At 50.4% G+C, this 19,705-nt stretch overlaps 1 protein-coding gene across 2 annotated transcripts in view; it reads left to right on the top strand.

Annotated features, from left to right (window-relative positions):
- The window catches only part of Myh9 (myosin heavy chain 9), an 82,329-nt gene that overhangs the window by 13,129 nt on the left and 49,495 nt on the right, over window positions 1–19,705 (top strand). The window contains exons 1-2 of one of the 2 annotated variants that reach the window (XM_051159901.1): window positions 10,039–10,133; window positions 17,655–18,006. In XM_051159901.1, coding sequence (XP_051015858.1) covers window positions 17,674–18,006 — 333 coding nt within the window. In that variant the 5' untranslated portion in view covers window positions 10,039–10,133; window positions 17,655–17,673. Of the gene's footprint in view, window positions 1–10,038; window positions 10,134–17,654; window positions 18,007–19,705 lie in introns of those variants that run through there. The other variant, XM_051159900.1, reaches the window with a different exon arrangement.

The raw sequence follows: 19,705 nt of genomic DNA, 5'->3' as shown, positions 1-19,705 counted from the left end.
GGCTTACAACCGTCTGTAATGAGATCTGGTGCCTTCTTGTGGTGGGCAGGCACACGTGTGGGCAGAATACTGTATAATAAATAAATCTTTTTTTTTTTTTTTTTTTTTTTTCGAGACAGGGTTTCTCTGTGTAGCCTTGGCCATCCTGGACTCACTTTGTAGACCAGGCTGGCCTCGAACTCACAGCGATCCACCTGCCTCTGCCTCCCGAGTGCTGGGATTAAAGGCGTGTGCCACCACGCCCGGCTATAATAAATAAATCTAAAAAAAAAACAAAAAACAAAAAACAGGTTACTACAGGGGTTCTCAACCTCTCGGTCGCAACCCTTTGATATGCGACCCTCCTTTTCACAGGGATCATATATCAGATATTTACATTCTGATTCATAATACAGTTATGAGGTAGCAAAAAATACTTTTATGGTGGGGGGAGGTCACCACAACACAAGGAACTGTATTAAAGGATCGCAATTAAGAAGGTTGAGAACCACTGGGTTAGCATGTCTTAGCTGTGCATAAGAGGAGCTCAGTGAAGGCTAGCCTAGGCTATGTATTGAAATGTTGTCTCAAACAAAACAACTCTGCCCTTGCATCTCTCAAACCTGACTCTTGTCTTGGTGTTCTGTGGGCAGCTGAAAGATAGAGCACCCTTAGGACAGTCTGGACTTGACCCCATGTAGCAGGCGCTCTAGTCCTCATCCTGATCCTGCCCTCAGTGTCCCCCTCCACCTCCAATCAAATCCCTTAGCGGTCAGGCTGGCCCTTTCAGCGCCCAGGTTGTTCAGCCTTTCACTCAATATGGCCTCTTCTCCAGATGAGCAAAGTGCTTCAGGACCATAAACTTAAAACTCCTGGGGTTGGCTGGTGCTGAGTGGCTGCTATAGAAGTTTCTTTGCTAGGTGCTTAGCCAGACTGAGGCTCCACTCCTGTCTTTCATGGAAATCTGGCTTTATTCTGGTCTCGCCTCACCACCAGGACCCTTGTGAAGCCCTTTGCCCATGGTGGACTGGGAAAACAAGAGAACATGTTTATACCAGACTGGTTAAACACACGAGTTTAGTTTCAGCACCTCTCTTGACTCCGGTGGCCTTGGGTGGGTGGCTGTGTTTCTTTGGCTTCTGAGGCCTGCTACTGTCTAGTACTTACATAAATAGGCAGGGGCCCTGGCTTCTGACCCAGTCAATCCTTTTTCTCTCACTTGCAAGCTCTTTGACCTTGGGTAAGTTACTGGACCACTGTGTCTCAGTTTTCCTCCTGTAATTTATGGATTGCGGAAAAGAAGCAATGTCTCGGGGTTTTGCTGCTCAGTGAAGCTTTATTGTTTCTTTTGCATTTTATTGACATATAGTTTGCCCAGCACAGTGGCAAGTTATCTCTCTGTTTCTCTCTCTTTTTTTTTTTTTACTTTTTTGAGAGAAGGTTTCTCTGTGTTATCAGTCAGTAAGGTACTTGCATGAGGAACTGAGTTTGGATCTTGAACAATTACATTAAAAAAAAAAAAGCAAGTCAGATATGTTGGTGTTTGCCTGTAATTCCAGCCAGAGAGGGCAGAGCCAGCAAGGTTGGGGGCCTGCTTGGTGAACTGTAGGTTCTGTGACAAATCTCTTTTAACAAAAAAATAGTATGGAGAGCCAGAGAGATGGTTCAGTGTTAAGAGCACTGCTCTTCTTGAGGACTAGGGTTCAATTCCCAGCATCCACATGGCAGCCAACAATTGTCTGTAACTCCAGTTCCAGGGGGTCCAGTGTCCTCTTTTGGATTCTGTGGGACCTAAACACAGGTGGTGCACAGTCAAGCAATGCAGGCAAACAACTCATACAAGTAAAAGGAAGGTGGAGAGCGGTGGCGGAAAACACCCACTGCAGACCTCTGGCCTCTGCACACACAGGAACACACACACACACACACACCCTACACATATAGAAACTTATTTGTACGTTAGCTTTGTATGTTTTCATTATGACTGTGGGAAACTTGAAGTCACATCCAGGTTATTGTGGCTGAAGTCTCCTACAAGAACGGCTGTCAGGATTAGTGTTCTCACTTTATATAGCAGGGCACGTTGGCACTCCAGGAACCTAAGAGACAAGCTGTAGGTAGACAACGAGAGGGCTAAGATCCTGTTCTCCCCGTGGCTCTGGCTTACTGACTTCTTGCTACTGAGAATGCGATCTGGCCCCGGGTGTGCATGGGAGGCCAGGGCAGAGGTGGTCGGCAGCTGTGTGTGTGTGTGGGTTTGCTTAGGAAGGAGGAGATGGTTTTAGCCTGCTTTCTTCAGAGAACCTAGCCTTTTTGCTTCTCTTTCCCAGCATGCCTCCTCCTGCTGGCCCCCACCAACCAGCGTGCTGTTCTCAGCCTGCCTCCTGCCCACAGCCTGCTGCCTGCCCTGTTTCCTGTCCCTATCAGGCTGAGGAGGAGGAAGTGGGTGTATAGTCGAGTGCTCAGGAGGAATGCCTTATTATCCCACACTGTGTGGAGCACGTGGCATGCCCCTGCCCTAGCAGTGCTGTGCTGCTCAAGCTAGCTGCCTCTTCTCCTCCCAAACCCTGGCCACAGGTGGTGAGTTTCAGGTTTATCTGGCTAGAATCTCCAACCTTATGTCACATGGGACAAGCTGAAGGTCTGACAGAGGGCCCCCCCCCCCCTTGCTTCTTAGCACTATGTCCTGCATGCGAGGAGATAGTAGGGATGCTCACAGGTGGCAAAGCTCAGTTCTGTCACACACTCTGCAGTATCATGCACTTGGGGAGCACTGTGTGAAAGTGCCTGAGGCTGCTGTGGGGTGGGCCTCCCTCTTCTCTTGGAAAACCAGTCCTGAGCTTTAATTATCTTTAGGTTGAAATAGCTGAGGTGTGGGGGGGGGGGGCACGCCTGCCCCCAGTTCCGCCCACCCCTTTTCAGACAAGAATGTGAAGAATGTGGCTCTCTGTTGTGGACCTGAGTAGAGATCTGGGTGCTGGGGCCATCTGGGTGCCTAGGCCATCTGGCCGCCCGGGTGGGACTCAGAGGCTCTTCTGGGTTTTACAGGCTGCTTTGTTAAGCCCAGACTGACGGGGACATTCCGGATTGGTTGTGGTTTGTTTAGAGTCATGACAATTCCAGGCTTATTAAATTCCCGTCAATTTGGTGTGGCCCCTTTGGGACAGCTGGGAGGAACTACAGTAGGGAGATGGCCCTCTTCTCCCAGCTGTTTTACCTCAGAGGAATCAAGTTCAAAGGGATTGCCAGGGGGGAGTCTGTGGTACAGGAAATGTTGACATCAGGCCCGGGTACCAATTCTGCTGCTTTAGCTATGAGACAAGGAAACCAGAGTCACCCCTGCGCTTTCTTCCTCCTGATCTTGTGTCTGCTGCCTATTGCATCCTAGGAGGCAGGGAGCAAAAGGTTTGGATGCAGGACTCTGAAGCCCAGAACGAGATTGCAAGATACAGACACCAACAGCAAGCATGTACCAGTTGTTTCTCCTGCAAAACAGGGTTCCAGTAGAAGTTACCTTATGCGGCTGCTGCGTATAAAGGCCGTTGCTCTGGAAGCAGGCAGTTAGAAGTTCATTGGCCATGTGTGCGTTGAGGTGGGGCCTGTAAGGGAGATAGAGTAGCCCGTTCACACTCACCCAGCCAGCAGAGACTGTCCGGTGCTTGTATCCAGGAGAGCCAACTCAGGAACATCACCTGCTTTGATCCCAGCATCCTCTGGGGGCACTTCTGTGCTGCCATGTCTGGGCGTGTTGTATGTGTACATGTCTATGCCCACAGAGCTCTACACATGTCTTTGTGTGCAAGTATCTGTGGGTATCCGGATCTGTATATGTCTCGGTGTGTACACATGTCTGTGTGTCCAGGTCTTTCTGAGCACATGCCTTTATAAACATGTCTTTGAGTGTGTACATGTGTAAGAGTGTGTGTAAAGGTCTGTGTATGCACTTGTTTGTGTGCAACTAGGTCTTTGTGTGTACCTGTCTCTCTGTGAGTTTTATATCCAGGTCTTTGGGTATGTGTCTTTGTGTGTATGTATCTGTTTATGTGTACAGGTCTCTGTGTGTACATATGTGTCTGTATCTAGGTCTCTATTTTCTGTGTGTATGCGTGTGGGTGGGCTAGTATGTTTGGAGGTGAGAGAAAGCTATGGGAGTTGGCGCTGTCCTTATAACGTGTGGGTCCTGATGCTCACACTCAAGGTGCCAGCTAGGCTTGGTGGCAGGCACTTTCTCCCTGAGCCACTTCACTGGGTTGCACCTCGGCCTTTATGTATGTATGGGTATGCATGTATAGAGGCTGTGGGTACAGGACTCAGAACATTCCCAGAACAGGTGGGCCGGCCCTGAAGGTCCCTAGTGCAGGGTCTACAGGGTCTCTGCTTTTATTCCCCCTCTGTCCTGGACTTGCCTGGTAGACCAGGCTGGCCTTGAACTCAGAGCGATCCGTCTACCTCTGCCTCCCAAGTGCTGGGATTAAAGGTGTGCACCACCATGCCCGGCAGGGTCCCTGCTTTTTATGTACAACCTTGGCCAGCATTGATTACTTTGAAGCCTAATTGTGTTTCAGGTAAAGGGGCAATTCTGGTGAAGGACAGGGTGAGGTCATTCCTGCCAGCCAGACTCCTTATTCAAGGGCAGCAGCTGGGATTGGCCTGCCTTTAGATAAGAGTGCTATGTAACCCACCCACCCTAGGAGCTGCTATTCCCCCCCCCCCCCCCCCTTATGTGTGTAGCAAATCAGGTTTGGTCTTATGCTATGGTTCCTACTTTGATCATCTTCCTGAGAGGCAGGAAGCTGTGGAATGCAGCCTGACCACCTCAGAAGAGGGTGTCAGATTCCCTGGAGCTGGGGTTACAGGCAATTGCCCTATATGGGTGCTTGGAACTGAACTCTGGGCCTCTGGAAGAATAAGCAAGCATTCTTAACCCCTGAGCCCTTTCTCCAGCCCCGGGTTTTTTGTTTTATTTATTTATTTATTTAATTTTGGTTTTTCGAGACAGGGTTTCTCTGTGTAGCTTTGGCTGTCCTAGACTCACTTTGTAGACCAGGCTGGCCTCTAACTCACAGCAATCTGCCTGCCTCTGCCTCCCGAGTGCTGAGATTAAAGGCGTGTGCCATCACGCCCAGCTTTTTTTTTTTTTTTTTTTTTTAAAAAAAAAAAGAAAAGGTCTTGTTTTGGCCTCTTATTGCTTCCCAAGATCATGGGCTGCAGGTATCTACACCACGCCCCATCAGTTGCCTTACTGATTCTTAAAGAATGCGCTAGAATGCAAGTCAGGTGCTTCCTGAGTCTCTTGTTTAAACGCGAGAGGCTCTGATTTCACCTTGGCTTGGTCCAAGTTGGCAAGATCAAGCCAGAGGAATATGGTGAAATACATGTGTCCAGCAAGCAGCAGGCCTTGGGTTTGCTGTTGCTGTCTTCTGGCCTGCCAGAGGTTGGAGCCCCCTTTGGCTCTGGACTTGGAGTCCTTCTGCTTTGCCTAATTGAAGGTGGGACTTGGCCCAGCAGGTAGCTTGACTAGTGAGTGTCTCTCCTCTGTTTTGAGTCAGGTGTTTTTGTTTTGTTTGAGACAGTTTCTCTGTTTACCCTTGGCTGTCCTGGACAGCCTGTAGACCAGGCTGGTTTTGAGCTCACAGAGATCTGCCTGCCTCAGGTGGGTTGTTTTCAGACCTTCAGTTTAGGCTTAGGGTAGATCACCAGCCACCCCCTCCCCCTAATGTTTTCTGTGTAGCCTTGGCTGTCCTGGACTCACTTTGTAGACCAGGCTGGCCTGGAACTCACAGCGATCTGCCTGACTCTGCCTCCCTGATTGCTGGGAATACAGGCATGCGCCACTGTGTCCAGCTTTTAGGGTAGATCTTGAAATGACTTTTTATGGGTGCCACTGGTGTTTCTAGAAATGAAATAAAGTTTATTCCAGTGAAAAATAACGGTATGTGGTCATCATTTCATGAAGCTGGTTGATGTTTGTCAAAAAAAGTTTGAAGGCACATTTTGAAAATAAATAAATCTTTGGGATTTTTTTTTTTTTTTTTTTAAATGTGTGTTTGGGGCTGGAGAGCTGGCTTAGCAGTTAAGAGCACTGACTGCTCTTTCAAAGGACCTGGGTTCAATTCTCAGCTCTGACATGGCAGCTCACAACTGTCTGTAACTCCAAGAGCTGACACCCTCACACAGACATACATGTAGGCAGACCACCAATCTGCATTAAAAACAAGCTGAAAATGTGTGTTCAAGTGCACTTGTGTGTCCATGTCCGTGTGTCTGTCCACCTGTGGCTTGAGATGGAAAACAAAAAACTGGAGCTCCTTGGATGAGATACTCTGGGGGCTTCTCCAAGCTCTGACCTTGTGGGGTTCCTTCCCTCAGGTCTGAGCTAATCTGCTCTGGGGGAGACCAGTCAGTAAGCCAGCCCCTTCCTTGCAAGGCCAAATTTCTGACTAGAGCTTTTGACAAAATTCTGGGAAAAAATTGCATTCCTGGAGGAGATAAATCATGTTATGTTGGGCTAGGCAGGGTGTGACTTCAAGCCCCTGTAGTGTGCAGAGTCTATGTCTGACTCATTGTGAGTTCAGCCATGACAGAACGGAGCCATGCTGTCAGGGGAGAGTCTGTTTGTCTGGGGCACCACCAAACACTGCCCATGACCTTGTATCCAGAGTTAGTGCTGTCAGCCAGCCCTGCCACGTCTCCCTCACCTCTCTGCCCTTCCAGTCACCACAGCAAGGCAGGGATTGCCCGGAGGCCCTGAGTCCCCTGAGTTATCAGCGTGATGAGTCTAACATACTATGTCCCTTGCCTTTCAGGGATGGTGGTCAGGGTCCAGTAGTTGCTGGATCAGTTCAGAGAGACTGTTGTGACTGTCACTTGTGTTTTAGAAATAAATATTAGTGTATTTCACACAGCTGGCAATAAGGTGGAGGGGCTATAGCGACATTGATCCTCTGGTTCTAGAGCTCTCTGTGCAGTCTGGCCTTTGCTTGCACATGTAGTCACTCTGGTGTCTGGACAGTGAGCTGTGGCAGATGGTGTGGCTAGGTGAGTCTGCAAGGCAGATCTGGAGTCAGTGAGAGTCTTATCAAAAAATAAGGTGGAGAGTGGTAGATAGAGGAAGATATTGGACACTGACTTCTGTCAGAAATACCTTCCCCGATTTCAATATACACACAGAGCAAAAGGGAGACAGAATGGGAGATATGTTTTTATTGGACTAGATTCCTGGAGTTTTGATTATTTTAGGAAAGAAAGATTAGACCCTCCTCACTTGTGGTCAGTTCAAATCAAGCTTTATTCAACACCCACCTGTGTTGGGCAGCAAGGGCCTGCTGGTGACCAGAGTTCCTAGCCCTGCAGGAATAGAAGAATGAGGCTGTTTGGGGATGTGGCTCTGTAATTCAGCTTAAAAAATATCCTTTAGGGGCTGGAGGTTTGGCTCATGCTCATCTGCCTAATGTGTGTAAGGCTCTGGGTTAGAATTTTCAGCACCACGCCCAAATAAAGTTAAAAGACACAAAGAAAAAGATTTTATTTAACTGTCAGTAAGAGAAAATATGTTGCTGCAGATCTGGTGGGTTTGAGGCAGAGTGGCCTTCAAAAACCAGCTGGCTTATTATTTACCTGTTTATAGACAGGACCTTGGCATGGAACTTGCCATGGAGACTGGGTTAGCTTCAGATTCACAGATCCCTCTGCCTGAGCCTGCTGCAGGGCAGGTGTTTGGAGGCCTGAGCCTGAGCCACCACGAGGCCCAGGGCGCCTTGTTTCTGGCCCTGGGTTGTGCTGCTCCACAGTTGCAATGTGGGCTCAGGAGACTGGCATTCCACACTTCCCCGGAGACAGTGGCATATAATTAAAATTTTCGAGTATGGTCATTTTTCTGCATTGGTTTTCAGCAAACCATGCTCACGTGCTTGAGGGTAGAAAAACCCTCTCTCAGCAGAACCAAAGGGAAGAAGGAAGGAACCTCACTGTCTGAAGGGCTCCAAGTTGCCCTCGTGCATGTGTGGGCAGCTGCCAGCAAACTGGGAGAAGCTGTCTGTGAGCGGGCACCACAGGTGTTCACGTGGGAGAAAGCAACCCAGAAGTTCTCTGTCAACCTATCAGACCTGAGGCTGAGGGGAGGGGACACGCAGGAGGGGTGAGGGGTAGGGACCTACTGCCCAGCTCTGCCAGGAGGGAATCTCTTCCTGGAATAGCTCCTGGCTGGCTGAGTGAAAGCTCATTACACACAGGTGAGACTCCTGTGTGATGTCACTGTGCAAATATTGAACCAATTAAAACTCAAGCCAGAGGCCAGTGTAAATGACTTATCTGCAGCCACAGCTCTGCCTGTTGCCTGGCTGGCCTCAGCTCTGGGCCAAGGCTGCCTAACCTGTTGTTGATTCCTTCTCTCTCTCCCTTTCCCTGCCCCTCTCCCCCTTTCTCCTCTCCTGTCCTTGTCCTTACTAATCTCCCTCGCTCTCTCCTTTTGTCCTGGAGACTCTAGACCCAAGGCACGAGCTGGTGGGGTGGCAGTGGGGTGGCTTAGTTAGTTACCTTTGGAATGGTCACTGAGGTCTGCTAGGATCCCACAGCAGTGGCCTGGGGACCCTGTCTGTAAAGAGGGGCAGAGGAAACAGTTCTGCATCCCTGAAAATAAGCAGAGGAACAGGGGTTCTGGGGCAGGACTGAGCTGGGCTTGGGAGAAGAGGACAGGATGATTCACACTACAGTATTAGGAAGGGGCTGCTTGCTGGGCGAGGAATGGGATGTGAGGAAAGACCATCAGGGGAGCCCACACTGGTGTCCAGCATGGAGTGACAAGGAGGGCATTGAAGGCATCGGGCCATCGATGGGTTGGGCTCCAGACGCCTGTGTGGGCAATTTGTCCTCAGGGGAGTGGCTCATAGTGCTTTCTGCCCCAGCTGACTTATTATTCATTCATTCATTTAGAAGTCATTTGCACGCCGAGGCCTGGAGCCTGAGACAGCTAGCTATCTTGATGGAGGACACTTGGTAAAATTATCCTGTAGTTCCTGTGACATGTGCCACATAGCTGCTTCTGACACTCTGCAAACATCTACATAGAGCCCAGGGTTGGCCACTTGTCCTCAGGGAGCTTGTAACTGTAGGACTTCAAGGCGATGGGGTGGGGGTCAGAGGTGAAGTCTTGCAGCTTTTATCTTTGTTTCTCCTCGTTTTAATCCCCTACCCTGTCTAAACTGGGAGCTGGATCCCTTTTAACTCCCCTATGTTGCCTAAAGTAGGAACTGGGTCCTCTAAGTCCACTACCAGTGTCTACACTAGCAACTGGATCCCCTGAGCCTACTGCCCTGTCTACACTGGGAGTGGATCCCCTGAGCCTACTGCCCTGTCTACACTGGGAGTGGATCCCCTGAGCCTACTGCCCTGTCTACACTGGGAGTGGATCCCCTGAGCCTACTGCCCTGTCTACACTGGGAGTGGATCCCCTGAGCCTACTGCCCTGTCTACACTGGGAGTGGATCCCCTGAGCCTACTGCCCTGTCTACACTGGGAGTGGATCCCCTGAGCCTACTGCCCTGTCTACACTGGGAGTGGATCCCCTGAGCCTACTGCCCTGTCTACACTGGGAGTGGATCCCCTGAGCCTACTGCCCTGTCTACACTGGGAGTGGATCCCCTGAGCCTACTGCCCTGTCTACACTGGGAGTGGATCCCCTGAGCCTCCTACTTTGCCTGCATTGGGAGCTGAATCCCCCCCTGATTACCTTACTCTGACTGCACCGGAAGGTGGGCTTCCCCCCTTAACTGAAGTACCCTCCATGCCAGGTCCAGGACTTTCTAGCTGCTGACTTCCTGTGTGTGGCTACTTACCCCCTCAGGGAAGTGTGTTGGGTGAAACTGTAAAATACAGAGCTGCTGATGTCATCACCCTTCCCTCATTGTCCCTAGAATAAAGTCTACATTCCTGAATGGCTGATAAGATCCTGCTTAAGCTGGTGATGCCTGCAGCCCTTTTGAGAATTAACCCCTGCCTTTAGTGCATAGGATGGAATCTGCGCATGAAATTCTCATGCTGGTGTCCTTTGCAGGGTGTAGGGCGTTGAAAACGACAATGGGCCACATGTTTAGCTGAGGAAGAAGGCAGGCTTTGGGCTGAATTCCTCTGGGCCTTTCCCTGCCTGTTCTTATCTGGTGAGCATCAGGTTGGGCCTAGGTTGGAAAACTGCTAATACAAGCAGATCCCAGCGTCTTCTGTAAGCAAACAACATTCCTGAGGGCAGGGGGGTTGGCCTGGTGCTCAGCAGCCTCTGCCTCCACCCCTCTCAACCTGCGGTCAGTACTGTCTCCCGAGGCTGGCTCTGGGGTGGAGTGCCCCTTTGTGGACTCTCCCTCTATTGTTCTAGGTGTTTATGCCAGGCCCCTTGTCAGCTTTGAGCTTAACAGCCGCCCCAGTAGACGCGTTGCAAATGTGAAAGCTGAGACCTGGGCTTAGGTAACAGACAGGTGGTCAGTGCCAGGCTAGGCTCAAGGCCAGCTCTTCTGAACAGCCTTTGCGCACAACCTGTGCGCACATCCTGTCAGTATTTCCCAGATCAGCTTGGAGCAGTCTCTCCCCCCCCCCCCCCCCCCCGGATTTTCCTGATAACTCAGGCAGGCTTCCTTCGGCCTGCATCAGGAGGCTGTGGTGGTGTACACTTCCTCTGAGGGGAGCAGAGCCTGTAGGCAGAGTCACAGTGACCCTTCCTAGAGAGGCTAGGGAGTCAGGACAAAGTAGAGGAATGTGAAATATTGAGAGTCTGTGTGGGAGTATGAATTACAGCTCTTTTAATAGCGACTCCCCCGACTCCCCAATTCTGTAAGTGAAGTCTGAGGTAGTAATAGCTTTCATGAGGTGTGAGCAGAGGACAGAGAATTGTGGAAGTCAAGCCTTGGTCCCTTTGGCTCCAAACCATACCCATTCTATGTGTTTGTACTCCAAGTATTTATCTGGTCTTTGAACAGATTCCCCCCATTGATTGTTCCAAGTTCTAAGACTTGGCTCCAAGCTGACCGCCAAGGTTGATGGTTGAAGCCGTCGCTTGACAGGTGAAGGCTCAGCTCCTCACGGCACCCACGACACAGGCTCTCCTTGTCCACATCCTTTCTGATATATTGTTCTGATAGGTTCAGCTTTGTCTTGGTGTTGGGGTACCAGAAGGTTCTAGAAAACATAGTTTAGCCCTATGTAAAGCTTTTTGGGGGCCACTAAATGATCTCCCCTCCATTTTTTTCTTGGTAGATTGAAGCCTCAGTCATGCTTTCCCTTTCTGTTTTAAGCATATGCAGTCAGCCCACAGATGGCTTAGTTTTCCTGAAGATGCATTAACAAGCACCCACTCCTTGTTTCAGTGTGTCTCCATACTCTTCCTGGCCCCTTTGCAAAGCTTGGTGAGTTCCTAGCCAATTCTATTCATTCATTCATCCATCCATCCATCCATCCATCCATCCATCCATCCATCCATTCACAAAGCTTTAGCCGAGTGCCTGCCCTGGGCCATGCATCATACTAAACATTGGAATTGAGACGACTTGAGACCAAATTCCTGTCTGTAAATGAAGACTGTAAGTAATGATAGTTTGTCCTGTTGGTCAGTGTGGTGGAAATGAACCCAGGGCACAGTGGGGAGGTACATCAAACAGGACATATTGCTATATTAGGGAACAGAGACCTGAGGGCTTACCGATGCAGAGGACACAGCCTCTTGGGTCCTGATGGGCTATGTGCATGGAGTGGCATGAAGCACGGGGAAGGACAGTGAGGACGGGGAGGGCAGGGTAGCCTCACTTCACCAACTGAGGTTATTAGACTTACTCTGAGGAGGGTGTGGAGTTATCCAGTCTGTTTGAACCTACGAGGTAAACCTACTCCAGTTTGTAGAGCAGAAGAAGGTGTAAGTAGCCACATGCGTTGGGGAGTCGGAAGCTGGAAACGAGGCTAGGGATACGCGTGGGTGCACAGGGCACTGGTGAAGGAGGGCTTGTCCATCCACTGGGGAGGAGTTCACAGTGACTGACCTGGGGCGCTCAGCAGGTGGAGGGAGCTCATGGGAAGGTGCTTAGGTGAATTGGAGTCCTGGGACTAATCCCGATGACCCACAGCATTGCTCACCAAACAGCATTTGCTATGGAAATCTGCAGATGGGTGACTGGCGCCGAAAGGAGCAACCGCCCTGGCTCTCCCTCCCGAGTGCCACCCGTTTTCTGCTGTTCACCTGGACTGTTTGATGCTGGTGAACTCTGCTTATGAATCATCGCCTGATCGCCTGTGCTGGGAGTTCTGAGGGAGCTTCGTGCCCTCTCGGGAGGCTCACCCACCACCTCTTGTGTGTTGCTGTAAATGAGGCTATTTAGAATATGTACTTGTAGGGGTTGGACCTGAGGCTTTGTGCACTAGATCAGCCCTCAGCGTGCTCATCCCCAAGCCCCAGGACCTTTAACATGCAGATCAAGCGACTTCCTTACAGTACAGTCCTTTGTTGGTGACAGTGCTGTTCATACTCACCGTTGTTTGTCTCAGAACTTTACTTTCTTGCTGTGTAACCTTGAACCAGACTGGCTTCAACTCTTTTGTGCTGGGGATTGAATATAGGTCCTGCCACATTGCCAAGCACCTTGGGTTCTGTGTCAGACTGCTGTGTTAGGCACTTCAGAGCCAGTGAGAATTTTCTAGCTGTGGACCTCATGTTGAGGTGCAGCTTGCCTTTCAATTCCTCCATCTTTGCTGATATCTGGTGTCATTGTTTTGGTTATTAAACTGGGGAAGGATGCTATTGGCATCTAGTTGGCAGAGGCCAGGGGTGCTTGTAAGCATTTTAACAATGCACAGGTCAGTCCTGCCAAGCATGACTTGGGTCTAGCACTGAAGTTGAAAAATGACTCGTACTTTCTTTCCATAGCTAGTGCTCCACTGTGTGCATACTTTAAGGAGCATATGTGGGATTAAACAACCTGTGCCTAGAGAAAGCAGTATGGTGCCGTGTCGAGGCCCAAGCGTATTTGGCAAGCAATACTGTCCTCAGCCATCAAATCTATCCAGTGGGCACCTGCTGCATTTGGGTTTTAGGAAAGCAGCGACCAAAACTGCTTTCTGTCTGCCCTGTCTGCCCTCCTCTGACCACATGGACACCTCAGGGAGCTGTGTGTGCAATCTGTCCTATGTTTCTGCATTGTAAAACCCCAGGGGCTGTTGCACCTTTGTGGTGACTTTTTATATTTGAGGAAATATGTGTTTCTTGATTGAGTAAATGGAGCTCATGGCTTTGAAGGCTGTTACAGCAGTTACTTTTATAGAACCGTTGTCATTAATGATGGGATTCATGGCCTTGATAATGTCCCCAGCCTCAAAACCAATAGATGTGAGGAGAGGGAGGAAGGATGTTCCCAGCCATGTTTTCGGGAGATGGGGAGATGAAGACGCAGGGGACCCTCTCACCCACCTGGGATGAAGCTGGAGCGAGGCTTCCAGTGTGTGCCACTCAGCTGTGTGTCGATGTGGCGATTACCTGAGAGACATGCTTTAAGGAGGGAGAGCTGGCTTTGGCACGCAGGCGCAGGGCTTCTCATCTGTCCTCTTCTGCTGGCTCTGTCTTTCTAGGCCTGCGGTGTGGCAGAGCATCACTGTGGGCGGTGGAGGAAAGCTGCTCGCCTCATGGCAGTGAGGAGGCTCAGATATAGCAAGCAGTGGCCTGGGACAAGCCATGGCCTTTGAGGACACTCCCTCAGTGATCCGCAGTCACTGGGCTCCACCTCTGAAAATGACTGTCATCTCCCAATAAAGACATCAAATTATGAGTCCACTGAAGAGGGATGATCCAGTCACTTCTCCAAAGCCCACTTCTGAGCATTTCTGCCCTGGGGACCTGAGCCTTCTTGGGGGACATTGATGCCAAACCGTAACACAGAATCTGAGTGAAAGCTGCCAGGGTCAGGACTAGAATCTTGGCCTTCTAAGCCATTGGTGACTACCAGGTCCAGCTACACTGTCACCTTACTTTTTGCTCTGGCATTTTCATTTTCAGTCAGAATCCTTGTGCAAGCTAGGGAGGGGAGCCAGGCCCACAGCTTTGAAGAGACACCATTATGTCTGCCTCACCAGGGGCTTCTCCATTTGTTTCCCTCCATTGTCCTGTGACTTAGGGGGACAGTGGCTCAAATGGAAACAGCACTCACAGTACTTGGAGGCCACACAGATCTAAGTTAACCTGGATTTTGAGACCCATCAGAGCCTTGCCTCCCTCACCCATAAAATGGCTGTGATGAAATATCCCTTGTGAAAAGACGACAGGATGGAGTGGAAATTGAGCACTCATTAGCAGTTCTGGAGCGCCAAGGCTTGATGAGTGTGACAACTTGAGGCTTGCCAGCCTGGAATTTGGCCTTGGAGGATGTTAGAGCAATCCTGGTTGTTTGTCTAGGAAATGGGAAAGCTCGCAGCGTCTCCACCAGCGTAATTCCCATCTTTACCAACAATTTGCTCTCTGAATAAATACACAAATAAGTAAAAAGAGAAGCAGGAAGTGGGCCTGGGAGTGACAACCTAGTGCATGCTTAAGGGGGAGGATGGGAGGACAGATACTGAGGGAATTGCATTGTGGGTTGAAAGAAGAGGTTTTTGGTCAACCCCTTTGCTTTCAGTTTCAGCATTTCCTGAGAGTCCTGATTTAGCTTCTGGTGTGTCCTGCTCTGTTATGGCCTAAAAAGGCAACAGCTTGGGTTTCTGGAGTTGGATGGGCACCCGCAGGAAGCTGCTGGGGAAGGCGCCCAGCCCGGCCAGTCTGCAGTGGGCCAGAGCTGCTGTGTCCCTTAACTCCTTGAGTGCTGCCTGCCAGCCCAGCCACAGGAGCGTCCCTGTGAGTGCCAGGGCAGGCAGTGTTGGCACAGTCATGCTCCCTAATGGCAGCTGCCCTCTTAGGAGATGGTTAGACCGCACATCCCAGGGCCGTGGTCCTGCTCTACTGCAGAAATGGTGTGGCCTCACTCACTGCAAGGAGGCTTATAGGCCTATAGGTAATAAGGGAAACCAAACTCCTGAAAGTGGTATTGAAAAACTATTCTGGGGATGGCCCAGTGGTAGGGTGCTTGCCTGTCATGCACGAAGCCCTGTTTCAGTTGAATTCCTAGTACTGAAAAGAACAAAAATGAAAAACAAAAACAAAGACAAAAACCCAAGTCAAACCTACACCCCCTCAGGTGTGTCACTTCACACCAAACAAAAGCAGCTTTAGACTTCTATGTGGTCATTGAATGACCCATAGGTTTGAGTCCTAGTCCTCTTAGCTCCTGTGACCTAGTAGAGTTATTTCCATCAGTTGTAAATGGAGCTTTGGGATAAACACAAAACCCTGAGGGAAAAGGGAAGTACCCCTCCCCCCCAAGTGGATCTCTTTTCTCTGCCTATGACAGATAATTGTTTCCATGAGTCAAAATTAGAGAGGATCAGTAAAAAAGAGAGTAAATGGCTTTAAAATATTTTATGTGCATCAGTGTTGTACTGTCATTTATGTGTGTGCCTTGTACTCCCAGAAGTCAGAAGAGGGGATTGGATCCTGGATCTGGAGTTCCATAGATGCTTGTGAACCTCCTTGTGCATTCTGGGAACCAAACCTGGGTCCTCCACAAGAGCAACAAGCATGCTTAACTGCTAGGCCATCTCTCTAGTTCCCAGAAAACTGATTGTTTTGATTAAAAATATCTTAAGATTGCATATACACGTTGCCTCCCTGCCTCCTTGGTCACACCCAGCTATGACAGTTATAGCCCAGTTCTAGGACTGTAGCCACAGAGGCAAGGCAGATCTGGTTTAGAGCCTCGGCGCGTGTCTCAGCTGGGGATCCTGAGCAGTGACTCAGCCTCTCTGAGCCTGTTCTCTCCTTTATAAATTGGAGGTAAGAAAAGCTGCCTTCCAGGGAGATCGATGGGCAGTGAGTTGGTAAGCCTGATATCTGTAGTAGACGCTTAGAAACAGCTGTCCCACCTCCTAGTGTCAGGACCGAGTGCAGGGAGGTGGCACACGCCCTCAGGCGTCTTCACTGGGTGAGATGGGTTTCCCTCTGTAACCCGGCCTGGCCTCTAACTCACACTCCTCCTGCCTTAGCCTTCCAAGGGTCAACATTCCAAGCACCGTGGTAAAACTGTCATCCAGCCACATACTTAGGATTTTGGAGAAATACAATGACAGAGATGCCTTATCCTTTATAAGTTTGAGTTTTGAAGGAGCTGATGGAAGCCTGGGTTTTGTGAGCATAGCAGGGATGTGGCGAGGAGGCTGTTGGTCCATGGTCAGGTGTCTTTGGAGGCAGAGGACCTCTGGGTGTTTACTGTGGCAGACAAGATTTGTCCAGTGGCCTGTTCCAATCAGGCAGCGCCTGGACCAGGTGCTGGGGTGCTGGTGCTTACTCCACAGAAAAGATGAGGGCTGACAACACTTCACAGCTGCCTGCTTCTGTCTTACTTGCTGATGCTGGACCTTGGCCTCTCTCTAGCAGTCCTTGCTAGGTAGATGACGCCTTGTGCAGGGGGCTAGGGGGCTGCAAGGACTGCAGAATTCTCTAATGCTGGGTCGGATAAGGAAAGCCACCAGCTGAGGGAGCTGGCGAGGCTGTCAGGGCTCCCTGAAGTTGCTTCCCTCTTGGCAGGGAATTTGGGAGCACCAGGTTTCCAGGAAAACAGTCCCTGGTGGAGTGAGCAGGGAGCCCCTGAGCCTAGGTCTGGAAACCGTTTAACAAGCCAGAGGAGGAGGCCTGGGCAGCCACGGCCTACGGCCTCTTTGACAATCTAAGTCCCTGTTGGAATCCGGAAACTTGAAAGCTGAGCAACTCTGGGTTCAAAACTGGGACCTTTGTGGTTTTCCAGAATAGGGTAGCCAGATTTGATCTCACAGAGAAGGGCTTACTTGTGTCTGTTGGGGGCCCTGGAGCAGCTTCTGGTTGCTTCCTCTGGTGGCTTCGGGCTCAGTGTTTCACACCAGGTTTCAGGTCCTAGTTTTGGTTCACCCAGAGTAGCAAACAACCCCCCACCCCCACCCACCCAGGGAGCCAGCCTGTGCCCTGGGCTGCAGCCACTGCCCTGCTGTACACAGGGAGGCCATATGGCAGGGCCTAGAGCCCTGCACCCCTCTGTGCAAGGCCCTGGTTCCCAGAGAACTGTGCTTACAGATGGGTGTTGTCAGCTGTGCCTATGCCATTTGTGATTCTGTGATGAGTACTAGCTTCTCATCTTTATTCTGCGAAAGAACTTTGAAAGGAACAAGTCACACCAAGTGCTTGTGCCCCCCTGAGCCATCAGTCATGCCTGTTCCCTTTCTCTTCATGGAGTATCTCAGAGCCTGGCTTCTGTTTTTATTTCTGCCATTGGGCATTTGTAATGCATCGCCATTTTGGCTAATAGATACCTATGTTTTTGGACGTGTTCGGCGCTGTGGTTGCTCCGCTGCCTCAGCAGTGGACTGTGGCTGAGTCTGTCCTTGTTGAGAGGACTCTTACACGCATCCTTTCCTGTGCAGTTTGGTTTGCAGAACTGCTTGTGTGCTCACCATAGAGTGATGCACTTACTTACTCATTTTTGTTTCCTGCCAGATGTGTAGTTGCTCAGTCTGATTTTGTAGAATTTCAACATGCGTGAGCGGTTGCAGGAGGACTTGGGTGGCTCATGTCGTTGTTGTTGTTGCTCTCTTAGGTCCCGGCCGTAAGTCACCATGGCGCAGCAGGCTGCAGACAAGTACCTCTACGTGGATAAAAACTTCATCAATAACCCGCTGGCCCAGGCCGACTGGGCTGCCAAGAAGTTGGTGTGGGTGCCTTCCGACAAGAATGGCTTTGAACCAGCCAGCCTCAAGGAGGAGGTGGGCGAGGAGGCCATCGTGGAGCTGGTGGAGAATGGGAAGAAGGTGAAGGTGAACAAGGACGACATCCAGAAGATGAACCCCCCCAAGTTCTCCAAGGTGGAGGACATGGCCGAGCTCACGTGCCTCAACGAGGCTTCGGTGCTGCACAACCTCAAGGAGCGCTACTACTCAGGGCTCATCTACGTAAGTGGCCTCGCGGTGCGGGGGGGTGGGGGGTGGTGTCTCTTTACTCCCAGGGGCCAGGCTCCAGCTCTCCAGGTGAGAAGGGGGCTTCAAGGAGTGCCGGAGGATACGCTCATCCCACCTGTTCCCTGCCCACCCTGTTTTTGGCCACATGAAGGAAGAACATGCTCCAACCTGCCAGCCTCTGACCTCAGATTTGTGTGGAGACGCGTGGGTTCCTTCTAACGGAGTGGTGCTGTCTCCTGGTTCCCTTACTCTTCCCGTACCACCTGGTCCACCACTGGCCACCAGATGGATCCAGTCCCATTTTGGTACCTCTGCCATTTTCCCCTTGTAGATTCCTGCCAGCAAAGCCTCCTTCCTAGGGGCTGCTTGTAGAACAGAGCTGAGCTATCAAGGGTGGAATGGTGACACGTCAACACGTTAGTGTTGGTCCCATGCCAGGTCCTACAGAAAAGTGGCATTAGAATCCGGAGAGCAGTGTGTGCAAAGACCCCAAGTATATCAGACCAGGAGCGTCTTTCTTTTGTTGGGGCTTGTTTTGTTTTCAGGTGGGCAGCCTTGTCACCATGTTGAGAGGAGAGCATTTCCTCAGCCCCTCTTGTAGGCTATGAACTGTGCTGGCCTGGAGCTCTCAAGGTTCTTCTAGTGCCAACCCCAGATTTGTCCTTAACCCCCCTTAAACAGTCTTTGAAAACGGAACATTATTTTATGACTGATCATTGAAACCCTCAAGATGGACCAGATGCTGCATCCGCCACCCTCTTGAGCTTAAGATGTTTCTTTGCCACAAAATCCATGTCTGAATCCGCCATAAACAATTTTCACGTGCCCCATTTGCTGGTCCTGGGAGTGTTTTGCCTCTCAACCTTGGCACCAGTTATGCTTTCCCTTGTATTCGGCAGGGCCGCATTTGGCACAGGTGGGCTTCTGAAGGTGGTGGGCCCTAGAACCACAGCAGAGTTCAGTTGTATATAGTCTGTGACGCTCTACAAACGACATTCCCACTGTCACCTTGCTTCTGCCAAGGCCAAAGAGGCCAGATTTCCTCTTTTTAGTTGAAATGTTTAGGAAGGAGTAATGTGGCTGTTGTTCTTCCTAAAATTGCTTTTTGTTTGAATACACTGCTATAGCCACTGCGGTCTTGCTATCAAGGCCTAGCAACACAGGTCCGAACCCAAGGGAGGGGCCTTCTCAACGTTTTTATAGTCCTCTCACCCGCTAGACGGGAAGCTCATGCCTCCGTGCCCCAGGCTTGCTGTTCATCTTGGGGAGGAACAGGCTCCTGTGCCGCGGGGGCTGAGAGCCATTGAGTTTTCTGTGAGATGCCAGGGTGACGTCACACTTCCACAGGGTGCTTCCTGCCCCGCTAGCTGCTGCTACCCCATGTGCCAAAGCCATTAACTGCGGTATGTGTCTACTGCGTGGGCCAGATCATAACAAAATCAGTGCTCTTATCCACTGAATCATCTCTCTAGTTCTAGAACCTAGTGTTTTTGGTGAGAAAATGTATTAAACAAATTAAAAACTCCTGTCCCTCAGAAGCATCAAACATGAAATTCAAATTGGGGACTTGCAGAAAAATGAAGGAAGAAAGCCTTGTATTTGCCTAGGTAACAGGGGAGCCATATTCCCCTTGTCTGGGTGTGGGGCGCTCTCAGCAGGCTTTGTTGCTGATGTCACATCCGCTCTGTCCCTT

This window comes from Acomys russatus, chromosome 17 (assembly GCF_903995435.1).
Source record: "Acomys russatus chromosome 17, mAcoRus1.1, whole genome shotgun sequence".
Taxonomy (NCBI): Eukaryota; Metazoa; Chordata; class Mammalia; order Rodentia; family Muridae; genus Acomys; species Acomys russatus.
Note: the sequence above shows the minus strand (reverse complement) of the source record. Positions and strands in the feature narration are given on the sequence as shown.